This window comes from Sinocyclocheilus rhinocerous, unplaced genomic scaffold (assembly GCF_001515625.1).
Source record: "Sinocyclocheilus rhinocerous isolate Xijiao unplaced genomic scaffold, SAMN03320098_v1.1 scaffold925, whole genome shotgun sequence".
Taxonomy (NCBI): Eukaryota; Metazoa; Chordata; class Actinopteri; order Cypriniformes; family Cyprinidae; genus Sinocyclocheilus; species Sinocyclocheilus rhinocerous.
The window spans coordinates 69004-88892 of NW_015646170.1; the positions used below are offsets into that span (position 1 = coordinate 69004).

At 36.6% G+C, this 19889-nt stretch overlaps 1 protein-coding gene across 3 annotated transcripts in view; it reads left to right on the forward strand.

Annotated features, from left to right (window-relative positions):
* Positions 1–19889, forward strand: part of LOC107707082 (mitogen-activated protein kinase kinase kinase kinase 4-like) — an 86684-nt gene that overhangs the window by 58819 nt on the left and 7976 nt on the right. Inside the window, exons 13-20 of one of the 3 annotated variants that reach the window (XM_016510963.1) lie at positions 3980–4152; positions 4243–4360; positions 4674–4907; positions 9161–9278; positions 11684–11839; positions 11951–12094; positions 12196–12330; positions 12420–12520. In XM_016510963.1, the coding sequence (XP_016366449.1) occupies positions 3980–4152; positions 4243–4360; positions 4674–4907; positions 9161–9278; positions 11684–11839; positions 11951–12094; positions 12196–12330; positions 12420–12520 (1179 nt within the window). The remainder of the gene's footprint in view (positions 1–3979; positions 4153–4242; positions 4361–4673; positions 4908–9160; positions 9279–11683; positions 11840–11950; positions 12095–12195; positions 12331–12419; positions 12521–19889) is intronic. The other 2 variants (XM_016510964.1, XM_016510965.1) reach the window with 2 other exon arrangements.

Consider the following 19889-nt stretch of genomic DNA (forward strand, 5'->3'; position numbering starts at 1 on the left):
TCAGCTCCAACCCTGAAAAAAAACTCACCTGCCTATAGCCTTAGTAATACTGAAGACATTGGTTAGCTTGTTCAGGTGTGTTTGATTAGGGTTGGAGCTGAACTCTGCAGGACTGCGGCTCTCTTGGACCGAACTTGCCTACCCCTGGGCTACGCTAAACATTTTATTTGTGTAATTAACATTCTTAAAAGGTCTTAACAAAGCATTCAACACCGCAAGCGCAGGCAGAAGAATACAGAGAAGAACTATCCTATTCTAAAAATCTTAAGCTGCTTGGATTCAACTCACTTTATTTTCCTCATGCGTTTGAAGTAAAATTATGTATAATAATATATATTTTTTGTGATTTTTATTAGTCATGTAGGATAGGCTGTGATATCATGTGCGATACAAGCTTGGGATGCTGTTTGAGAAGAGTGTTTATGTGTGATTGTGTGTGTGGTTTCCTACAAAGAAATATAGAAAATACAAAAGATTAGGCTACAACACTGTAGGCTATAAAATCACTGAACTAAATGATACACATGTCTGATCAATATACATTTATTATCAATAAAGGTTAAAAATAAGAACACAGATTACAAATATGTCATTGTAAATGTGAAACTGTGATGAGACGTGCAGCAGTAATAACGTAACAATAACAGATACACTTTCAAGCAAAATGATCATATTTATTCAAGAATTTAATATTTAATAATGTCAGTAATGAACTACACAAATTATAGCAATCACGAAGATGGCCCTCTGCAGTTGTGTAACTTAGAGAACAAATTATTTCGAGATCACGAGAAAAATAAGTTGGGATCACGAGAAAATTGTTGTGATTATGAGAAAACAATAAAGAAAAAAATAGTGCATGGCCTCTTAGAACTTCCATACTGACGCATCTTTAGGCCCTATCAACATTCCTGAATTGCCACTACCTTGCACTATGTTATTGACTGGCTGAGTAATCTACAAATTATTATTGAGTCATTTCGTGTCAACTCAACCAGATTTCCCCGGCTCAAATTTTTTATTTTGCTAATATTTTTTCTGAAGAAAGGTAGACATGTATAGTTATGAAAGCTATTAGTTATGAAAAATATTAAATGTCATGGATTAATATTTACTGAGTAATCCACTATTTTGTAGAGGGAGGTTAAAATGGCAATTTTCACCTGAGATTCAGAGCCAAATTACAAGGGGGTAAAAAAATTACTTCAGAAAGACGGCAGCATCATAATGTTATTTTTACACAGAGATTGGTAGTTCAATTAGTAAAATCTGTTGACTTTAGCAGTCTTTGTTACATTATGTGCTAATGATGACCATTCAAAAATGGGGAAAGAGCACTTTTCAAGTTTTCACTCCAAGGTTTGCATGTCTGTAACTCAAGAAGTATTAAAGCTATTTTAATGCCCTTTTAGTTAATGGGTCTCAACAAACTTTCCTTTTGGCATCTTTATTTTTAAGGCCCTACATGTTTCGGTTCCAGAGATATTGAAATATCAATGACGGCTCCAGGGGTAAATCGTTAAATTGTACACATTTTCAATGGTCAAAAACCCAATGTGGGTCAATTTGCAAAAATATGAGACTATATTCTTTAAAGAGGAATGTCTGAAAAACAAATAATGTTGAAAATATAGATGTATCTCATTCTGTCAAGACAACTGCATTGAACATACCTGTCTGAGTGCCATAAATATTCTTTTTCCAAAGTTTGCGTGCCTTTAACTCAAGAAGTATTAAAGATATCGCAATATGATTTTAGATTTTATTTCTTAATGAACTTTTCTTTTGGAATCTTAATTTTCAAGGCCCTACATCGTTCAGTCCTAGAGATATGGGGATCTCAATGAAGCTCTATGTTCAGATTGTTGAATTTTACCCATTTTCAGTGGTTGAAAACCAAATGTTGTTCACACACTTGTATACAGCCGATACTTATTTAATTTAAAAAACAATATTTGAAGAATAAATCATGTTGAAATTAGAATTGTATCTTGTTTCCCTCTATCAAAACAATATGTATAGAACACAGTGCTAAAAATTCACTGAAATGGTCAAGTCGAGGCACATTACCTTGCTCTCTGTAGTCTATTCATAAGATTCTATATTTGAATCAGGGGTATTTGGAAGAAGGGATTTTGTTCAGTTTAACAGCTTCTGAAGCTACCAAGAGTTTAAGCATGCAGTATTGTAACGTTTTAATAAAATCCCACGCCTCATAGAGAAGTGTGGTTGCTTTTGCCACACACTGCATTCACATCAATAAACCAAAATTTACCCCAGCTGGATTAATTATTTGAATTTCTTTTTCTTTTTATTGTTATAAAATGTGAAGCAGTTATAGATCGAAGTAGTATCTACTGCTAAAGGAAATATTTTGCAGAATCACTGATAGTACCTCAAACATTGAAGGCCTCTTACACTTTAAATAATTAACACTGGGTAATTCTAAACCCTAATGTTATTTTGCATTTCACACTGTTCATACTTTACCTAGAGTTAACAATTAATCCCAATTAATCCTGGTCATTCATACTTTCACGTGTCACACTGTACATTCCTAAACCCTGGGTTACTGTTATTATTTGCATTGTCAACAGTGATGACAAGATAAACACAAAACCACGTTTGATTTTTGACAATTGAAAATGTGTAGGATACTAAATTTGGACATGGAGCTGCACTGAGATCTCAATATCTCTGGGATTAAACCATACAGGGCCTTAAAAATTAAGATTCCAAAAGAAAAGTTTCTTAGGAACCAAAATCTAAAATCATATTAAGATAACTTTAATAATTCTTGAGTTACAGGCATGCAAATTTTGGAAAAAATAATATTTATGAGACTCAAACTCCTTTACAATTGATTTGATAGAGGGAAACAAGATACATTTCTAGTTTCAGCATTACTTACTCTACAGACATTCCACTTGAAATAAAATGAGTATCAGCTGTATGTAAAGTGACCAACATTTGGTTTTCAAGCACTGAAATGCTTGAAAATAGAGAATATTCAACAATCTGAAAATGGAGCCTCATTGAGATGCCCATATTTTTGGGACTGAATGATGCAGGGTCTTGAAAATGAAGATTCAAAAAGAAAAGTTTATTAAGAACTACAATCTAAAATCATATGACAATATCTTTAATACTTTTTGAGTTATATGCACGCAAACTTTGGAAAAATAACATTTATGGCATTCAGACAGGTATGTTTAACGCAGTTGTTTTGACGGAAGGAAACAACATTTGTTTTTCAGACATTCTTTCTCTTTAAAAGAAAAGAAGCATCATATTTTTGCAAATTGACCCACATTGGATTTTTTACCATTGAAAATGTGTACAATTTAATGATTTACCTCTGGAGCCATATTGAAATTCCAATATCTCTGGAACCGAACCATATAGGGCCTTAAAAATGAAGATGCCGAAAGGAAAGTTTGTTGAGACCCAACATCTAAAAGGACATTATGATATCTTTAATACTTCTTGAGTTACAGGCTTGCAAACTTTGGAGTAAAAACTTGAAAAGTGCCACTTCCCCATTTTTGAATGGTCATCACTGGCACATAATGTAACAAAGATTGCTAAAGTCAACCGATTTTACTAATACAACTACAAATCTCTGTGTAAAAGTAACCTTATGATGCTGCCATCTTTCTGAAGTCATTTTTACCCCCCTGTAATTTGGCTCTGAATCTCAGGTGAAAATTGCCATTTTGACCCCCATCTACAAAATAGTGGATTACTCAGTAAATATTAATCCATGACATTTAATATTTTGGATTTCATCACTATACATGTATATCTTTCTTCTGAAAAAATATTAGCAAACTAAGGAAGTTTCTGAAATTTGGTTGATTTGACACGGAATGAGCCTATTGCAATAAATACAACTTTTCAGTGTGAAAGAAAGAGAGGAATCAATTTAAGAGTGCTGTTGACAAAGACTCTTACATGTAAACTTTTCCCACACCTCCAGGATCTCACTGCTCTGGCCAAGGAGCTACGTGCTGTGGAAGATGTGCGACCTCATCATAAGGTGACAGATTACTCCTCATCGAGTGAAGATTTAGATTCAGATGTAGATGATGATGTGGTGGAGCAGGAGCAGGGTGATGAATCCACTTCAGGAGCAGAGGACTCAAGGACATGGTATGTGACACAGTCCCATTAATTAAAACACTACTCGGGAAACCATACGGGAAACCACAAATCTTAAGATGAATTGTTTTTCCTCTCCAGCTCATCAAAGCTGAGTAATGGTGAAACAGAGTCAGTGAAAACCATGCTTGTTCATGATGAATCAGAGAGTGATCCAGCCACCACACCTAGCAATGATGTAACTTTAATCGTTAGACAGGTATTGTAACAATTTTTCCCAATTCAACTCAATTTCATTGTCATATATCATATCATATATATCATATCACATATTTTGTCTACATGTGTTCCATATTTTTCCCATCATTTCTGTGCTGATTTTTTATTTTGGGTTATGTTTTGTCTGAAAAAAAAAAAAAAAAAGGTGTACTATTTAGAACAGGGCAAGATAAGAAACAAATGAGTCAAGTGTTTAAGCTGATGACTTCTACAGAATACAGCATTCCTTCCCTCAGTCCCTCGTTCTCTTTTTAGCTGAGTTCAGACTGAACTGTCCCTGTTCTTGGTTCCAGAGCATAGCTGAGAGAAAGCAGTTGCGTCCCATTCCCGGGCCCAGTCTGGGTCCAGGTTTGAGCCCTTCACACAGTCAAAGCCACCAGGAGAGAAACTGCTATGCAGGCCGCATTCACCTGCTGCCTGATCTCATCCAGCAGAGCCATCACTCCCCTTCATCCTCCCCCTCATCCAGTCATGCCAGCCCATCCATGTCCCCCCAGATTCCCATGGACATGCTGATAGTCAGTGAGGTATGTCCCCTGCCCTTGGCACTGAATTCTGCTGCTGTCTTCCTGTGGGCTCTACTATTCTGACTGCTTCTAACAAAACCATTATTTTTTGAGGTCTTGGTAGCACGTGAAGTCCTTTTCCCACCAAACGCAAGAAATCACAAGCGATGGGTCTATTCATAGCAAGAGCAAAATGAATATCTGTCAGACTGAAAGAACAGCTTTTCATACAGTTGATGGTGCAGTACACAACAGACCTTTCATCGGTGCATGTTTCTAGCATTTTTTTTTAGCTTATTTCAGGTCGCAAGCCTCACTTGGTAATCAGAGGGAATCTGTGAATGTAGAGAAGATCAGTTGTCTTAAGTGGAACAGTAGTTGGTTGCCAAAGAGTCTGATGTGAGTTTAACATTTTCCAAATGTAACTATTAGTCATTTAAGCGACTATGTTGATATTGAGAAATATACAGTTTGAATTTGATTTCAATTAGTAACATCTCTGATTTCAGGCAGTTCAATGTTGTTCCTTGGTGTGGTTGAAAGTTACTTATTGCAGTAAAGATTATGGTCGAAACTTATATTGTGGTAAAGATGAGCAGATGAATTTGAAGCACTGTGGGCAAGGGCGTAGGTTTTATTTTTGACATTGGTGGGGACATGTCAGCAGCAACCCCCCATGGTAGCCAACATACTCATAATTCATAAAGAGAGTGTTTTTTTATGTTAGCATGTTCAGCAGACAATAATTACACAATTTTGATTATAAGCCTTAGAGTGATAGAGCATTAAGCCCCGTTCACACCAAGAATGATAACTATAAAGATAACGATATTAGCATCCACACCAGCGGACGATATCATCTGTTTATTCTAAGTGCGCGCTCGTCTGCCGCTTTAAATTCTTCAGCTGTCAATGTTTGTATCGTTCAACAGCTGGGAAAAAATCGTTCCGAAAGTGATTCCAACGATATCGTTTCTCTGTGCCTTTATTGTTATAGCTGTGGTGTGGACTCTCTGCTATTCTTTAATATTGATAACGATTTTTAGAACTATATATTTATCGTTATCTTTATAGTTATCGTTCTTGGTGTGAACGGGCCTTTATAGTGCTGTGTGCTGAGTTCATATTCTGGACTCTTCTGCTTGTCTGTACATAGTAGGTTTTATTAATGTGTTAAATCACAACAACAGTGGTTACATAGGCTATACATATATTTAATTGTTCGATCAAAATTATTGCTAGGGACAATTTAGTAGTTGCTGGATATTGGTAGGGACATGTCCCTAGTGACCCTACTAAATTCTACACCCTTGACTGTGGGATGCACAGAGTGTCCCAGATTCTGCAGAGGCCCTGCAGTGGATCGTTAAGCAGCATGAAACCCTAAAACACATTTTTTGATATGTTAACAGATATATGCAAGTTGCACATCACTGAAAACAATGGTTAGTAGTCATAGTGTCTATTATTAAGGGGAAACTGGATATTTTTTCCTTTTCCTTAGCCATTTCGTTCGTCCAGTTTGAAAAGCAAAGTTGAAGCAACATCACAAAATGTAAGGTACATGTGGCAACTCAGAGTTGTCATTTTTCGATTATTTCCATGATCGATCGTCGTTTAAAGAATAGGGTAGGCGATTTTGGAAAGACTAGCGATAGCACGTTAGCTTTGAAAGCAAGATCCCCACCCTCCCTGCGTAATCACTCTGCAAACCACGCCTCCCCCAAAACACACGAACGCGCTCAGGCAGACCAGAGACTAACCTGCAACACGACGAGAGACGGCGTTGGTGGAGGATTGAATGCAGCCCTGTCAGATTACTTCACGTTTCATTCACCGGTGACAAAACTTTACAGTACAAAGCGCATAATATTACAATAATAGCGCCTTTCATTCTTGCTGGAATGCGCTGATGAATCCAGGGTGCGCAGAGGTATGCAAATACATATTTGACAGGCAGGCAGGACAGCCTATCATAATGTTCGGACCGAATGTTTTGATTGGACAAAGTTTTTTGGGTCCTACGCCTTCCACAGACAATATAAATACATATAATACATTTAAACCACTTAACTTAATGAGTGCTATCGAGATGTGAAGAGACTTTCAACCAGCATAATAAAAATGTTTTTGAACCAAATCACCTACCCTGCCTTTAAATTAATGATCAATTAATCAATTAATTGTTAACCTTAATACTGCAAAATGCATATTGCAGTGGCATACAGTCTCACTGGCATGACAGGATGTGCAAATGCCACTCAAAAAACGCCAGCTTCACACGAATTAAAGGGGTTTTATTCTAAATAAAAGGCTAGTAGCAGGACTGTAAAATGACTAGATGTGATTATGATCATTTGATAAAATGGAAGAGAGCACGCCGTAGTTACGGATCATTTATACTTGGTTGGCTGTTTCATTTCCCGTCACGGAGACGCTGACTGCGCCTCTTTAAATGGTTTCATGATGCTCGTTGTTGTATTTTAAAACTCAATCGCAATGTTTGCAATTGACATTATTGGCATTTAAAATGATCCCAAACGTAACTGTGGCGCATGTTTCTATGCTGTGCGGTCAGAGAACTGCTTCCACCGGCAGTGCTGCGGCAAAACACACAGCTGCTCACATGAAACATTTTAATGCGAGTATTATGACACAAGTGAGGTACAAAGCTTTGCTTATAAGAGAAATAATGGGTTAGCAGGCAAATGTTATGTCGTAACCATGCTTTTGGATTCATGCCGTTTGATAGCCTACATTTAAAGCCATATGCGGCTTTGTGTTCTGTTTTGCCGGTTGGTGATGAATTTCCATGATTTTTAATATTATTTATTGTTTCTTTTCCCCAATCCTCACTGTCTCAGCCTCTTAATTTCGCAGGTTTATTTTATTGTCGTTTCGGGGGAAATTAAAGATTTCGTGGCCATGAATTAAGAATTCTTTCCCTCATTTTAGTTAAATCGTGGGTTTTCTAGGGAACAAATTAAAGAAACATAGACAGTGACCACAAATTAACAAGTCATTGGAACGAATTAACAAGTTGTAGGAATGAATTATATATAGCCTAATATTCATCTGTCCTGCTCATGTCCCGCAGCCCTGTCAAAGCCCAGAGCCCGATATGAACTAAATATTTGGGGAAATTATAATTAAACATGACTTAGTTATTACATTTCAGTACAAAATAACTTTGTATTGTTTCTGTTTTAATGTACTTTTAAGGTTTGGATCATATTAAAAACGTAATTGTACGTTAGTGAATTAATTTTGCGAAAGATCCAGCACCGTCACCATAACTCACAGCCGCTTGCATGTGTTTTGCGCATGAGCCGCAGGTACCACAAAATGAAACCGCTTAATCGACCATTGATGGCTTTAATCAATTGCATCTCTTACCGACAATTAATCGAACGCAGATTAATCGTTGAGATACCTAGTTTACATCATGTGTTTCTGTTAAAATAAGTTAAAAACATGCTAGCAACATGTTAAAACATGCTAGGAATGTGCTAAAACATGTTAGCAAAATATTAGACAAGTTTTAAAGGGATCATGAACTGCTTTTTTATAGCCATTAGCCTATAACACACAACTGAAACATTACAGTACAATGACAGGGCACTAAAAACAACAAGCACGATATTTGGGACACTACACATCTTCATAGGCACATTTATGTAAACCTTTGTTTCTAAGATTAGGTTCAAAAGGACAGCTGTGTGCCCACCGTTGTAAAATTTTGCATGTCTGTTTGACAACCCCCGCCCCCCCCACACACACCTTATCTAATTTAACTCGCAAAGGTTGTCATCAAACTTTACTCATATTTGTTTCACTGCAATTACATAGAGTAGTTTTTATGAAATGTTAAATGTTAACTTCTGAAGAAAAATTGCATTAAACATCCCTGACCACAAAAAATCAAAAGAAAAGGTGCTTGTGAGTCTGAAGATTTCCCAGACTCTTTAAGTTCTGAACTGTTATCAGTTGCTTTTACTTTTTTATCTTTAACCTTCTAACTTTTATGCCATCTGTACTTCCCGTTTAGTTACCAGAATATCATGTTTGGTTTTGAATTGACATAACTTGCATCAGTTACATTTAATTTCATGTTAAGTTTAGATATGAGGAACTTTAAGTAAATCATTTAGAGACTAGATTTTAGCTTATTTTATGAGTAGCCAGTTTCAGCATTTTAAATGAGAAGCTTAAACGCATCACCTTAAATTGTTCTACCCTATTTCTTGTCTCATTTTTTGTATTATTCATTCCAGACACAATCTTCCAGCAACACACTGCAAAAACACAAGTCTTCTTCCTCTTTTACCCCATTTATCGACCACCGTCTTCTACAGATTTCTCCTTCAAGTGGCAGTTCCCTCAACAACATGGGTAAGTCATTCTAAAGTCATGGACAAGTATTTCTTCAAGACCTAAGACTTGTTGTGACAATATATGTTGTGGTGACAATATAAAGTGTCTATCGATAGACATTCTGCTATATTAAATAGGGCTGTCAAAATGGCTGAAAAACTAAATTTGAATTTTGTAATTATTATATATCTATATATATATATACAGTGGGTACGGAAAGTATTCAGACCCCCTTAAATTTTTCACTCTTTGTTATATTGCAGCCATTTGCTAAAATCATTTAAGTTAATTTTTTTTCCTCATTAATGTACACACAGCACCCACCCTTGACAGAAAAACACAGAATTGTTGACATCTTTGCAGATTTATTAAAAAAGAAAAACTGAAAAATGCTCAGTATTTAGTAGAAGCACCCTCTTGATCTAATACAGCCATGAGTCTTATTGGGAAAGATGCAACAAGTTTTTCACACATGGATTTGGGGATCCTCTGCCATTCCTCCTTGCAGATCCTCTCCAGTTCTGTCAGGTTGGACGGTAAACGTTGGTGGACAGCCATTTTTAGGTCTCTCCAGAGATGCTCAATTGGGTTTAAGTCAGGGCTCTGGCTGGGCCATTCAAGAACAGTCACAGAGTTGTTGAGAAGCCACTCCTTCGTTATTTTAGCTGTGTGCTTAGGGTCATTGTCTTGTTGGAAGGTAAACCTTAGTTCCAGTCTGAGGTCCTGAGCACTCTGGAGAAGGTTTTCGCCCAGGATATCCCTGTACTTGGCCGCATTCATCTTTCCCTCGATTGCAACCAGTCGTCCTGTCCCTGCAGCTGAAAAACACCCCCACAGCATGATGCTGCCACCAATAAAGTCTTGAGACATGTTTTTTAAAAGTTGAACTTACATTAATTTTACATAGTTTTCTAAACATGCAGCTCTCTTGTGCGAGACGCGAGTGCAACGGTGATAGATGTCCCTCTAGAATATATATATTCTATATATATATATATATATATCCTCTATAAATATGCGTTCTGTGTGAATGGCTTGGTTTCGGGTTTGACGTAAACAACATCTTCCGCATTGATTGTTCTCTTTTCTGCAATATTTTGAATGAACAACGCATCTAGTGGGTTCAACTGGGTAGTTGAACAATTGTTACATCCGACTCAAGGAAGCAACAACAAAAGTCCAAAAGTCCTTTTGGTTCGAAGTCCAAAAGTATATTAACAAGAAAATATTTATTTAAGTCCAGGGGTTTAAATGCTAAAGATAATAAATGAACAACAATAGAGAAACAAACAATTAATGGAAAACAAAGTGAAGGTCCAGCTTCGGAGCACAACTGCAGTATAAGGATGAAAGCTTCTCCTCCAACAAAAGCCAGACACCTTAAATACAGTCCCGAATTGGTAACAGGTGTAGATCCTTATCTGGTAACCTATAAAACAAAAGAAAACGACAACAGGAAAGAAACCCAAAACAAAACAAAACCGTAACACCTCCCCCCTTTAAAAGGGAGAGATTCTCATTAGAAACTCTACCTTATACAATTTCCAAACCCAAATATACCCAAAGTTCATTTCAAGAAAACAACCACAACTTTACCGGAGTTAACACAAAGTCATTAAACCATTACAACTTACCCCCTCTTCACACCCATCCTGGATTCAAACCAGCAATCTCCCGGCACCTGGAAAAAGCAAGATTTAAGGAATTGAAAACCAATAACAGGAAAAGCATTCAAATGCAATGGCACTTACATCGTCGTCGCGTTTCGTGCGCCACTGATAACACTGCCTGACGCACACCTAAAATTGTGCCTAAGAATGTGGATTTTTATTTTAAATTCGACAAATATTCAAAACTCAAAAAAAATGTTGACACCCCTAATATTGAATATACTATTTATTTGTATACATAAATAAAATCAGACATCACTACTCCTGAGTCTCACGTGGACCGGAAGTGAGAAAGTAGAGGCACAGTTTGCTATTAAATGAAGTGTCATGTGACCAAAATCCAGTATACTGCCCTGTGAGGACCACTACAGATTATTCAATTTCTCTATTATTTTACTTAAATGCTACTATTAAATAGACCTACTGTAAAAACATAAAGCACTGTTTTTCATTTGTATCTTTATTCTTATTTTTTGATGACAAAGATAAAATAGCAAAAATCATTATATTGTGATATATAAAACTATATATAAAACTACTTGGTCATATCGCCTAACACTAATCGTGTGTATTTATCATTTAGAGCCAGTGTTTGCAGTGTTTTAATGAAAAATCAATACTTTTTTTTTTTTACTTGAAGTACATTTAAATTCTTAAAACATTTAAACGTGAAATATGTTTAAATTATTAATTAATATATTTTAGCTAAATACAATTAAATCACAAGCTGATTGTATTAGTATGTTTTCTCAACAGGCTTTAGTAATGATGGACGTATGCTGGACCCATCCCGTAAGGGCTCTGTGGTGAATGTAAACCCAGTAAACACTCGCCCACAGAGTGACACACCTGAAATACGCAAATACAAAAAGAGGTTCAATTCTGAGATTCTCTGTGCTGCACTTTGGGGTATGTAGTACACAGTAATAGCCCACTGGACATAGGATATGTGGATACAGAAAATAAACAGCTTATTGTGTATTTTTTATCACTCTCTCTTTCCCTTATTTCCCTGTGTAGGAGTAAATCTGTTGGTAGGAACTGAAAGTGGCCTCATGCTCCTTGATCGCAGTGGGCAGGGGAAAGTTTATCCACTTATTAACAGACGCCGTTTTCAACAAATGGATGTTCTTGAAGGCCTTAATATTCTAGTGACAATATCAGGTTGGAAAATATATGACAGACTTGTCAGAGCATGTTTAAATACTTGTTGATTCCTTTAGTGAATATTTGAAATGTTGTTTATAATCGTAACCCTTTTACAGGAAAGAAGAACAAACTGCGAGTTTATTATCTCTCATGGCTGAGGAACAAGATTCTGCATAATGACCCTGAGGTGGAAAAGAAACAGGGTTGGACTACAGTGGGGGAGCTGGAGGGATGTGTGCACTACAAAGTCGGTAAGAAAGTTTCCAGCTGTCAGACATGGTTAGTACAACTGGAATCTGTAGGATATGATCATAAAATGTCTTTTTCTGTCACATTCTAGTTAAATATGAAAGAATCAAGTTCTTGGTTATTGCCTTGAAAAATTTTGTGGAAGTGTATGCTTGGGCACCAAAGCCGTACCACAAGTTTATGGCCTTTAAGGTGAGTGCAATACCTGACATATTCAAGTCACCATTTTCCACCTAATTCAGATTTGATGTATACTTATCTGTAGGCTGAAGGAGCTGGATGCAAAATTTTGGAATAATTTCAGCCCACAGATCTGACTTGTGATGCAGCACTATAATTGACAATGTTTGTTGATTTAGACCAGAAGAATCCTGGTCCCCCACTGAGACTGGTTTCTTTTGAGGGTTTTTTTTTCTCCATTTCTGTCACCTAATGGAGTTTGGGTTTCTTTGGCTTATTTATTTGGGGTCTGAAAAACCTTAACCTTAAAACCAAAACCTTAAAGTTGACCTATTATGCCCCTTTTTACAAGATGTAAAATAAGTCTCTGATTTCCCCAGAGTGTGTATGCAAAGTTTTAGCTCACAATACCCCACAGATCATTTTTTTATGGCTTGTTAAAGTTGCCACTTTTAGGGTATGAGCCAAAATGTGTCATTTTTGTGTTTGTCCCTTTAAATGCAAATGAGCTGGTGCTCTTTTCAGAAGAGGGCGGAGCTTCAAGAGCTCATGCTCTGTCATACCCGTGTTCTGTCGATTTGTGCTACCCTGTCAGATTTTGCTACATCCCATTAAAACAGTAGGTAGTTCAATTCGACAACGAAAAATGCTACCTGTCAAATTATGGTTTATTAACGTCTACACCTACACCAACCCTAAACGTACCCTTACAGTAATGTAAATACAGTAATTATGTGTTGTTCAGGGTTGTGGCTAGAAGGGATACAGCTATGGCCGGAAACCAACAATAAATTAATAACAACAACAATAAATTTCTGCCTATTAGATTGTGTTTTATTAACATCTACACCTACCCCAACACTAAACCTACCCCTTACAGTAATGCAAATACAGTAATTATGTCCTTTTGGTTCGAAGTCCAAAAGTATATTAACAAGAAAATATTTATTTAAGTCCAGGGGTTTAAATGCTAAAGATAATAAATGAACAACAATAGAGAAACAAACAATTAATGGAAAACAAAGTGAAGGTCCAGCTTCGGAGCACAACTGCAGTATAAGGATGAAAGCTTCTCCTCCAACAAAAGCCAGACACCTTAAATACAGTCCCGAATTGGTAACAGGTGTAGATCCTTATCTGGTAACCTATAAAACAAAAGAAAACGACAACAGGAAAGAAACCCAAAACAAAACAAAACCGTAACACCTCCCCCCTTTAAAAGGGAGAGATTCTCATTAGAAACTCTACCTTATACAATTTCCAAACCCAAATATACCCAAAGTTCATTTCAAGAAAACAACCACAACTTTACCGGAGTTAACACAAAGTCATTAAACCATTACAACTTACCCCCTCTTCACACCCATCCTGGATTCAAACCAGCAATCTCCCGGCACCTGGAAAAAGCAAGATTTAAGGAATTGAAAACCAATAACAGGAAAAGCATTCAAATGCAATGGCACTTACATCGTCGTCGCGTTTCGTGCGCCACTGATAACACTGCCTGACGCACACCTAAAATTGTGCCTAAGAATGTGGATTTTTATTTTAAATTCGACAAATATTCAAAACTCAAAAAAAATGTTGACACCCCTAATATTGAATATACTATTTATTTGTATACATAAATAAAATCAGACATCACTACTCCTGAGTCTCACGTGGACCGGAAGTGAGAAAGTAGAGGCACAGTTTGCTATTAAATGAAGTGTCATGTGACCAAAATCCAGTATACTGCCCTGTGAGGACCACTACAGATTATTCAATTTCTCTATTATTTTACTTAAATGCTACTATTAAATAGACCTACTGTAAAAACATAAAGCACTGTTTTTCATTTGTATCTTTATTCTTATTTTTTGATGACAAAGATAAAATAGCAAAAATCATTATATTGTGATATATAAAACTATATATAAAACTACTTGGTCATATCGCCTAACACTAATCGTGTGTATTTATCATTTAGAGCCAGTGTTTGCAGTGTTTTAATGAAAAATCAATACTTTTTTTTTTTTACTTGAAGTACATTTAAATTCTTAAAACATTTAAACGTGAAATATGTTTAAATTATTAATTAATATATTTTAGCTAAATACAATTAAATCACAAGCTGATTGTATTAGTATGTTTTCTCAACAGGCTTTAGTAATGATGGACGTATGCTGGACCCATCCCGTAAGGGCTCTGTGGTGAATGTAAACCCAGTAAACACTCGCCCACAGAGTGACACACCTGAAATACGCAAATACAAAAAGAGGTTCAATTCTGAGATTCTCTGTGCTGCACTTTGGGGTATGTAGTACACAGTAATAGCCCACTGGACATAGGATATGTGGATACAGAAAATAAACAGCTTATTGTGTATTTTTTATCACTCTCTCTTTCCCTTATTTCCCTGTGTAGGAGTAAATCTGTTGGTAGGAACTGAAAGTGGCCTCATGCTCCTTGATCGCAGTGGGCAGGGGAAAGTTTATCCACTTATTAACAGACGCCGTTTTCAACAAATGGATGTTCTTGAAGGCCTTAATATTCTAGTGACAATATCAGGTTGGAAAATATATGACAGACTTGTCAGAGCATGTTTAAATACTTGTTGATTCCTTTAGTGAATATTTGAAATGTTGTTTATAATCGTAACCCTTTTACAGGAAAGAAGAACAAACTGCGAGTTTATTATCTCTCATGGCTGAGGAACAAGATTCTGCATAATGACCCTGAGGTGGAAAAGAAACAGGGTTGGACAACAGTGGGGGAGCTGGAGGGATGTGTGCACTACAAAGTCGGTAAGAAAGTTTCCAGCTGTCAGACATGGTTAGTACAACTGGAATCTGTAGGATATGATCATAAAATGTCTTTTTCTGTCACATTCTAGTTAAATATGAAAGAATCAAGTTCTTGGTTATTGCCTTGAAAAATTTTGTGGAAGTGTATGCTTGGGCACCAAAGCCGTACCACAAGTTTATGGCCTTTAAGGTGAGTGCAATACCTGACATATTCAAGTCACCATTTTCCACCTAATTCAGATTTGATGTATACTTATCTGTAGGCTGAAGGAGCTGGATGCAAAATTTTGGAATAATTTCAGCCCACAGATCTGACTTGTGATGCAGCACTATAATTGACAATGTTTGTTGATTTAGACCAGAAGAATCCTGGTCCCCCACTGAGACTGGTTTCTTTTGAGGGTTTTTTTTTCTCCATTTCTGTCACCTAATGGAGTTTGGGTTTCTTTGGCTTATTTATTTGGGGTCTGAAAAACCTTAACCTTAAAACCAAAACCTTAAAGTTGACCTATTATGCCCCTTTTTACAAGATGTAAAATAAGTCTCTGATTTCCCCAGAGTGTGTATGCAAAGTTTTAGCTCACAATACCCCACAGATCATTTTTTTATGGCTTGTTAAAGTTGCCACTTTTAGGGTATGAGCCAAAATGTGTCATTTTTGTGTTTGTCCCTTTAAATGCAAATGAGCTGGTGCTCTTTTCAGAAGAGGGCGGAGCTTCAAGAGCTCATGCTCTGTCATACCCGTGTTCTGTCGATTTGTGCTACCCTGTCAGATTTTGCTACATCCCATTAAAACAGTAGGTAGTTCAATTCGACAACGAAAAATGCTACCTGTCAAATTATGGTTTATTAACGTCTACACCTACACCAACCCTAAACGTACCCTTACAGTAATGTAAATACAGTAATTATGTGTTGTTCAGGGTTGTGGCTAGAAGGGATACAGCTATGGCCGGAAACCAACAATAAATTAATAACAACAACAATAAATTTCTGCCTATTAGATTGTGTTTTATTAACATCTACACCTACCCCAACACTAAACCTACCCCTTACAGTAATGCAAATACAGTAATTATTGTTGTTCAGCATGAGAAAAATTATGTAATATTGATGTGCGGATGCGCAGTAAGACCTGGTAGGACAATCTGACAGGTAGGATAACATGCCAGGACACCGGCAACAACAAACAATCACACACTAGGGCTGTCAAAATGGCTGAAAAACGAAATTCGAATTTTGTACTTAAATATTATTAAAATTAGAATTATATTCAAATTTAAAATGCATAATTTCAGTTAGGGTGAAGAGAAGCTTTTGGTTTCTCTCCTGAGGCCACAAGAGGGCGCATCAAGCAAAATATTACTAATGCATGTTTATTCAAAGCATAAGATAACATGACTATCTGTGGAAAAAAAAGTTCATAATGTTTAAAATAATGTTTATAAACCAATTATAATTAAGTTGCTTAAACAACTATAAACAAAACAGCATCATGTATGTATGCATAGATTAATACAAAGGACCGAAAGCCAATCACACAGAGTACATTTTTCAATTAAAAACATGAGTTGCAGTGGAGTGGGGAAAAAAAAAACCCTCTCGAGATATGTTTTTTCAAAGTTAAACTTGCATTCATTTTACATGGCTTTCTAAACATGCGGCTCTTTTGTGCAAGATGCGAGTGCAACGGTGATAGATACCCCTCTAGAAAATGCGCGAAATATGCGTTCTGTGTAAACGGCTTGGTTTTAGTTTTGACGTAAACAAGATTTTCTCTGCATGGAAGTTCTCTTTTTCTGCAATATTTTGAATGAACAACGCAGCAGCACCGCATCTAGTGGGTTCAACTGGATAGGCCGACAAAAATATTATAATGCAGTGACACCTACATCGTCATCGCATCTCGTGGGTCGCTGATAAGGCTGCCTGACGCACACCTAAAATTCGAATGTAACGTTTTTGCATTTGAATGTGGATTTTTATTTTAAATTTGACGAATATTCAAAATTCCAAAAAAAATTTGACAGCCCTATCTCTCACACTGAAAATGTCAGAAACTCTCAAGTAGCCGACTTCACATTGCTTTCATAGGCAATTTTTTATCTACCACATTCCTATTTACAATTATTCTGGTAGAACATGAAGGCAGCATCAGTGAAAACAGGCAGAGACTATGGTACATTAGCCTTACAGAGTGCCAAGAAGCTCTTTCAGAAAGTCAAAGGCAAAGAATCAGAATCAGAAGAGCTTTATTACCAAGTATGTTTACACACAAGGAATTTGACTTGACGACAGGAGCTTCCAGTGTAGAAGAAAGTACAAACATAGTGCAGACATACATGATAGTGCAGACATACATAGGAATAACACAGTAGGGATGCAATATAACACTAATATAAAAAATTAATTAATTAATTAAAAGAAGAAAAAAAAAACCTTAATGTACTATATACACAAATAGAAGTACAGGAAAAAATGTAATTGTTTAGATAAATGTACATATATGTTTATTAGTGTGCAGATATGTTATTTACAAAGTGTGCAGTTTAATATAAATATAACTATGTTAGTTGTGATGGACGATGTATAATTATGAAATATTAATTGTTCAGGCTGAATATAGCCTGCAGGAAAAAACTGTTCTTGTGCCTGGCTGTTCTGGTGGCCAGTGCTCTGTAGCGCCGACCAGAAGGCAAAAGTTCGAAGAGAGAGTGGGCTGGGTGTGAGGGGTCCAAGGTGATTTTTTTTAGCCCTTTTCCTCACTCTGGAGATGTAAAGATCTTGGAGGCTGGGCAGAAGGGCACCAATAATCCTCTCAGCAGTCCTGACCGTCCGTTGTAGTCTCTTGATGTCTGATTTTGTTTACACACAAGGAATTTGACTTGACGACAGGAGCTTCCAGTGTAGAAGAAAGTACAAACATAGTGCAGACATACATGATAGTGCAGACATACATAGGAATAACACAGTAGGGATGCAATATAACACTAATATAAAAAATTAATTAATTAATTAAAAGAAGAAAAAAAAAACCTTAATGTACTATATACACAAATAGAAGTACAGGAAAAAATGTAATTGTTTAGATAAATGTACAGATATGTTATTAGCTCTGTAGGCAAACTGAAGAGGATCCAGCAAGGGTCCAGTGATGTCTTTCAGATAGGCCAGGACCAGTCTCTCAAGTGACTTCATGACCACAGACGTGAGAGCGACAGGTCTGTAGTCGTTAAGTCCAGTGATTTTTGACTTTTTGGGGACCGGAATGATGACATAAACAAAATATGACATGCTTGCTTTGTCTGGAGCTGATGTTCGCGAAGAGTTGGTATCGATCCCTCTTTCAGAATCAACTTTTGCAAAAATCCAGTGTTGAAATGACCCTCGTTTGTGAGGCAGTCTGGCATAAAATGATTGGCACAATCATATAGGACACAATCAATAGGACGATTTTTTTTCTGGGACAGTTCCTTCGAAAATTAAACTTAACCACAGTGTCCTCAGCAGCTCAGATGGAGGGAGTCTGTGGAGACTCCTATGTTCGTTGATGCATCCCAAAACCCAACAGTTTTAATGTCTCCTTGGCGCTGACAAGCAGCTACAGCAAGAAAACCGTAATGGCAGACTGCTGCTTCTCACTCATGTCTATGCTAAATAGGGCAGAGACCGTCACAAATGGGCAGGACTTTTTCCCTACGATAATGTGTACATAGGGAGAATCTGGAATCGCTTGTTCTGAGAGACTGTTTATGATTTATTGGGATTATAAAAAAATGAGTGTGTGGATTTTACCAGGAGTAGTGGTTTTACCATTGTACTGTAGGCTGGTTGTTTTCACACACTGCAGCTACATAACTGTGTTCAAACACCTTATAAAAGTTATTTTTGCATAATAGGTCCCCTTTAACCCTTGTGCGACCTTTTGGACATTTTTGTCCTTTTCAGTTTAGTTTTTTTGATAATTTTGCATGTGTTATTGCCAACTGTATAAATTTTGGGCACAGGTGTGTATTTTTATTGGAATTTTACTATTTCACCCTCATTTCCTTAAATAAATATATTTTGCACTAGGTACACAAAATAGTTCCTCTCAGGACCTTAAGGACAAAAATGTCCCCATTGAAGTCCATTAAAACTTCTATTTTTAATAACAGTGCCATTTAACTGTAAAATGATGCAATTTTTGTTAATAGGCTTTCATTCTGTTGGCAAGGCTTCAGAATTAATTTTTTTACAATTTATTACCAGATGGTGCCATTTTTTTCAAGGTTGGCCTATAAAGCAAATACTCGCTGTATTCCTGTTTTCTGCTTCTGCATATTATAGAGCCAATTGGATAAATAATGCAGCAAAATTTGTGGGTGTGTTGGTATGGATGTCAGTGTGGTTTGTATTTGTGTCATAAAAAAAATTGTGTGTGTGTTCTTGTAATATTTGAGAGAGAAAAACTCTACTGTACTGCAAATCACAAATCCAACCACTGTGTGCACCAGCGGAGTTTTGAAAAATTGGTACTGCGCCCAAACAAAATCTTACTGAAAGCTCATTTTTTGAGATATCAACCTCAAATTTGGAACACAACTTGTTTAGAT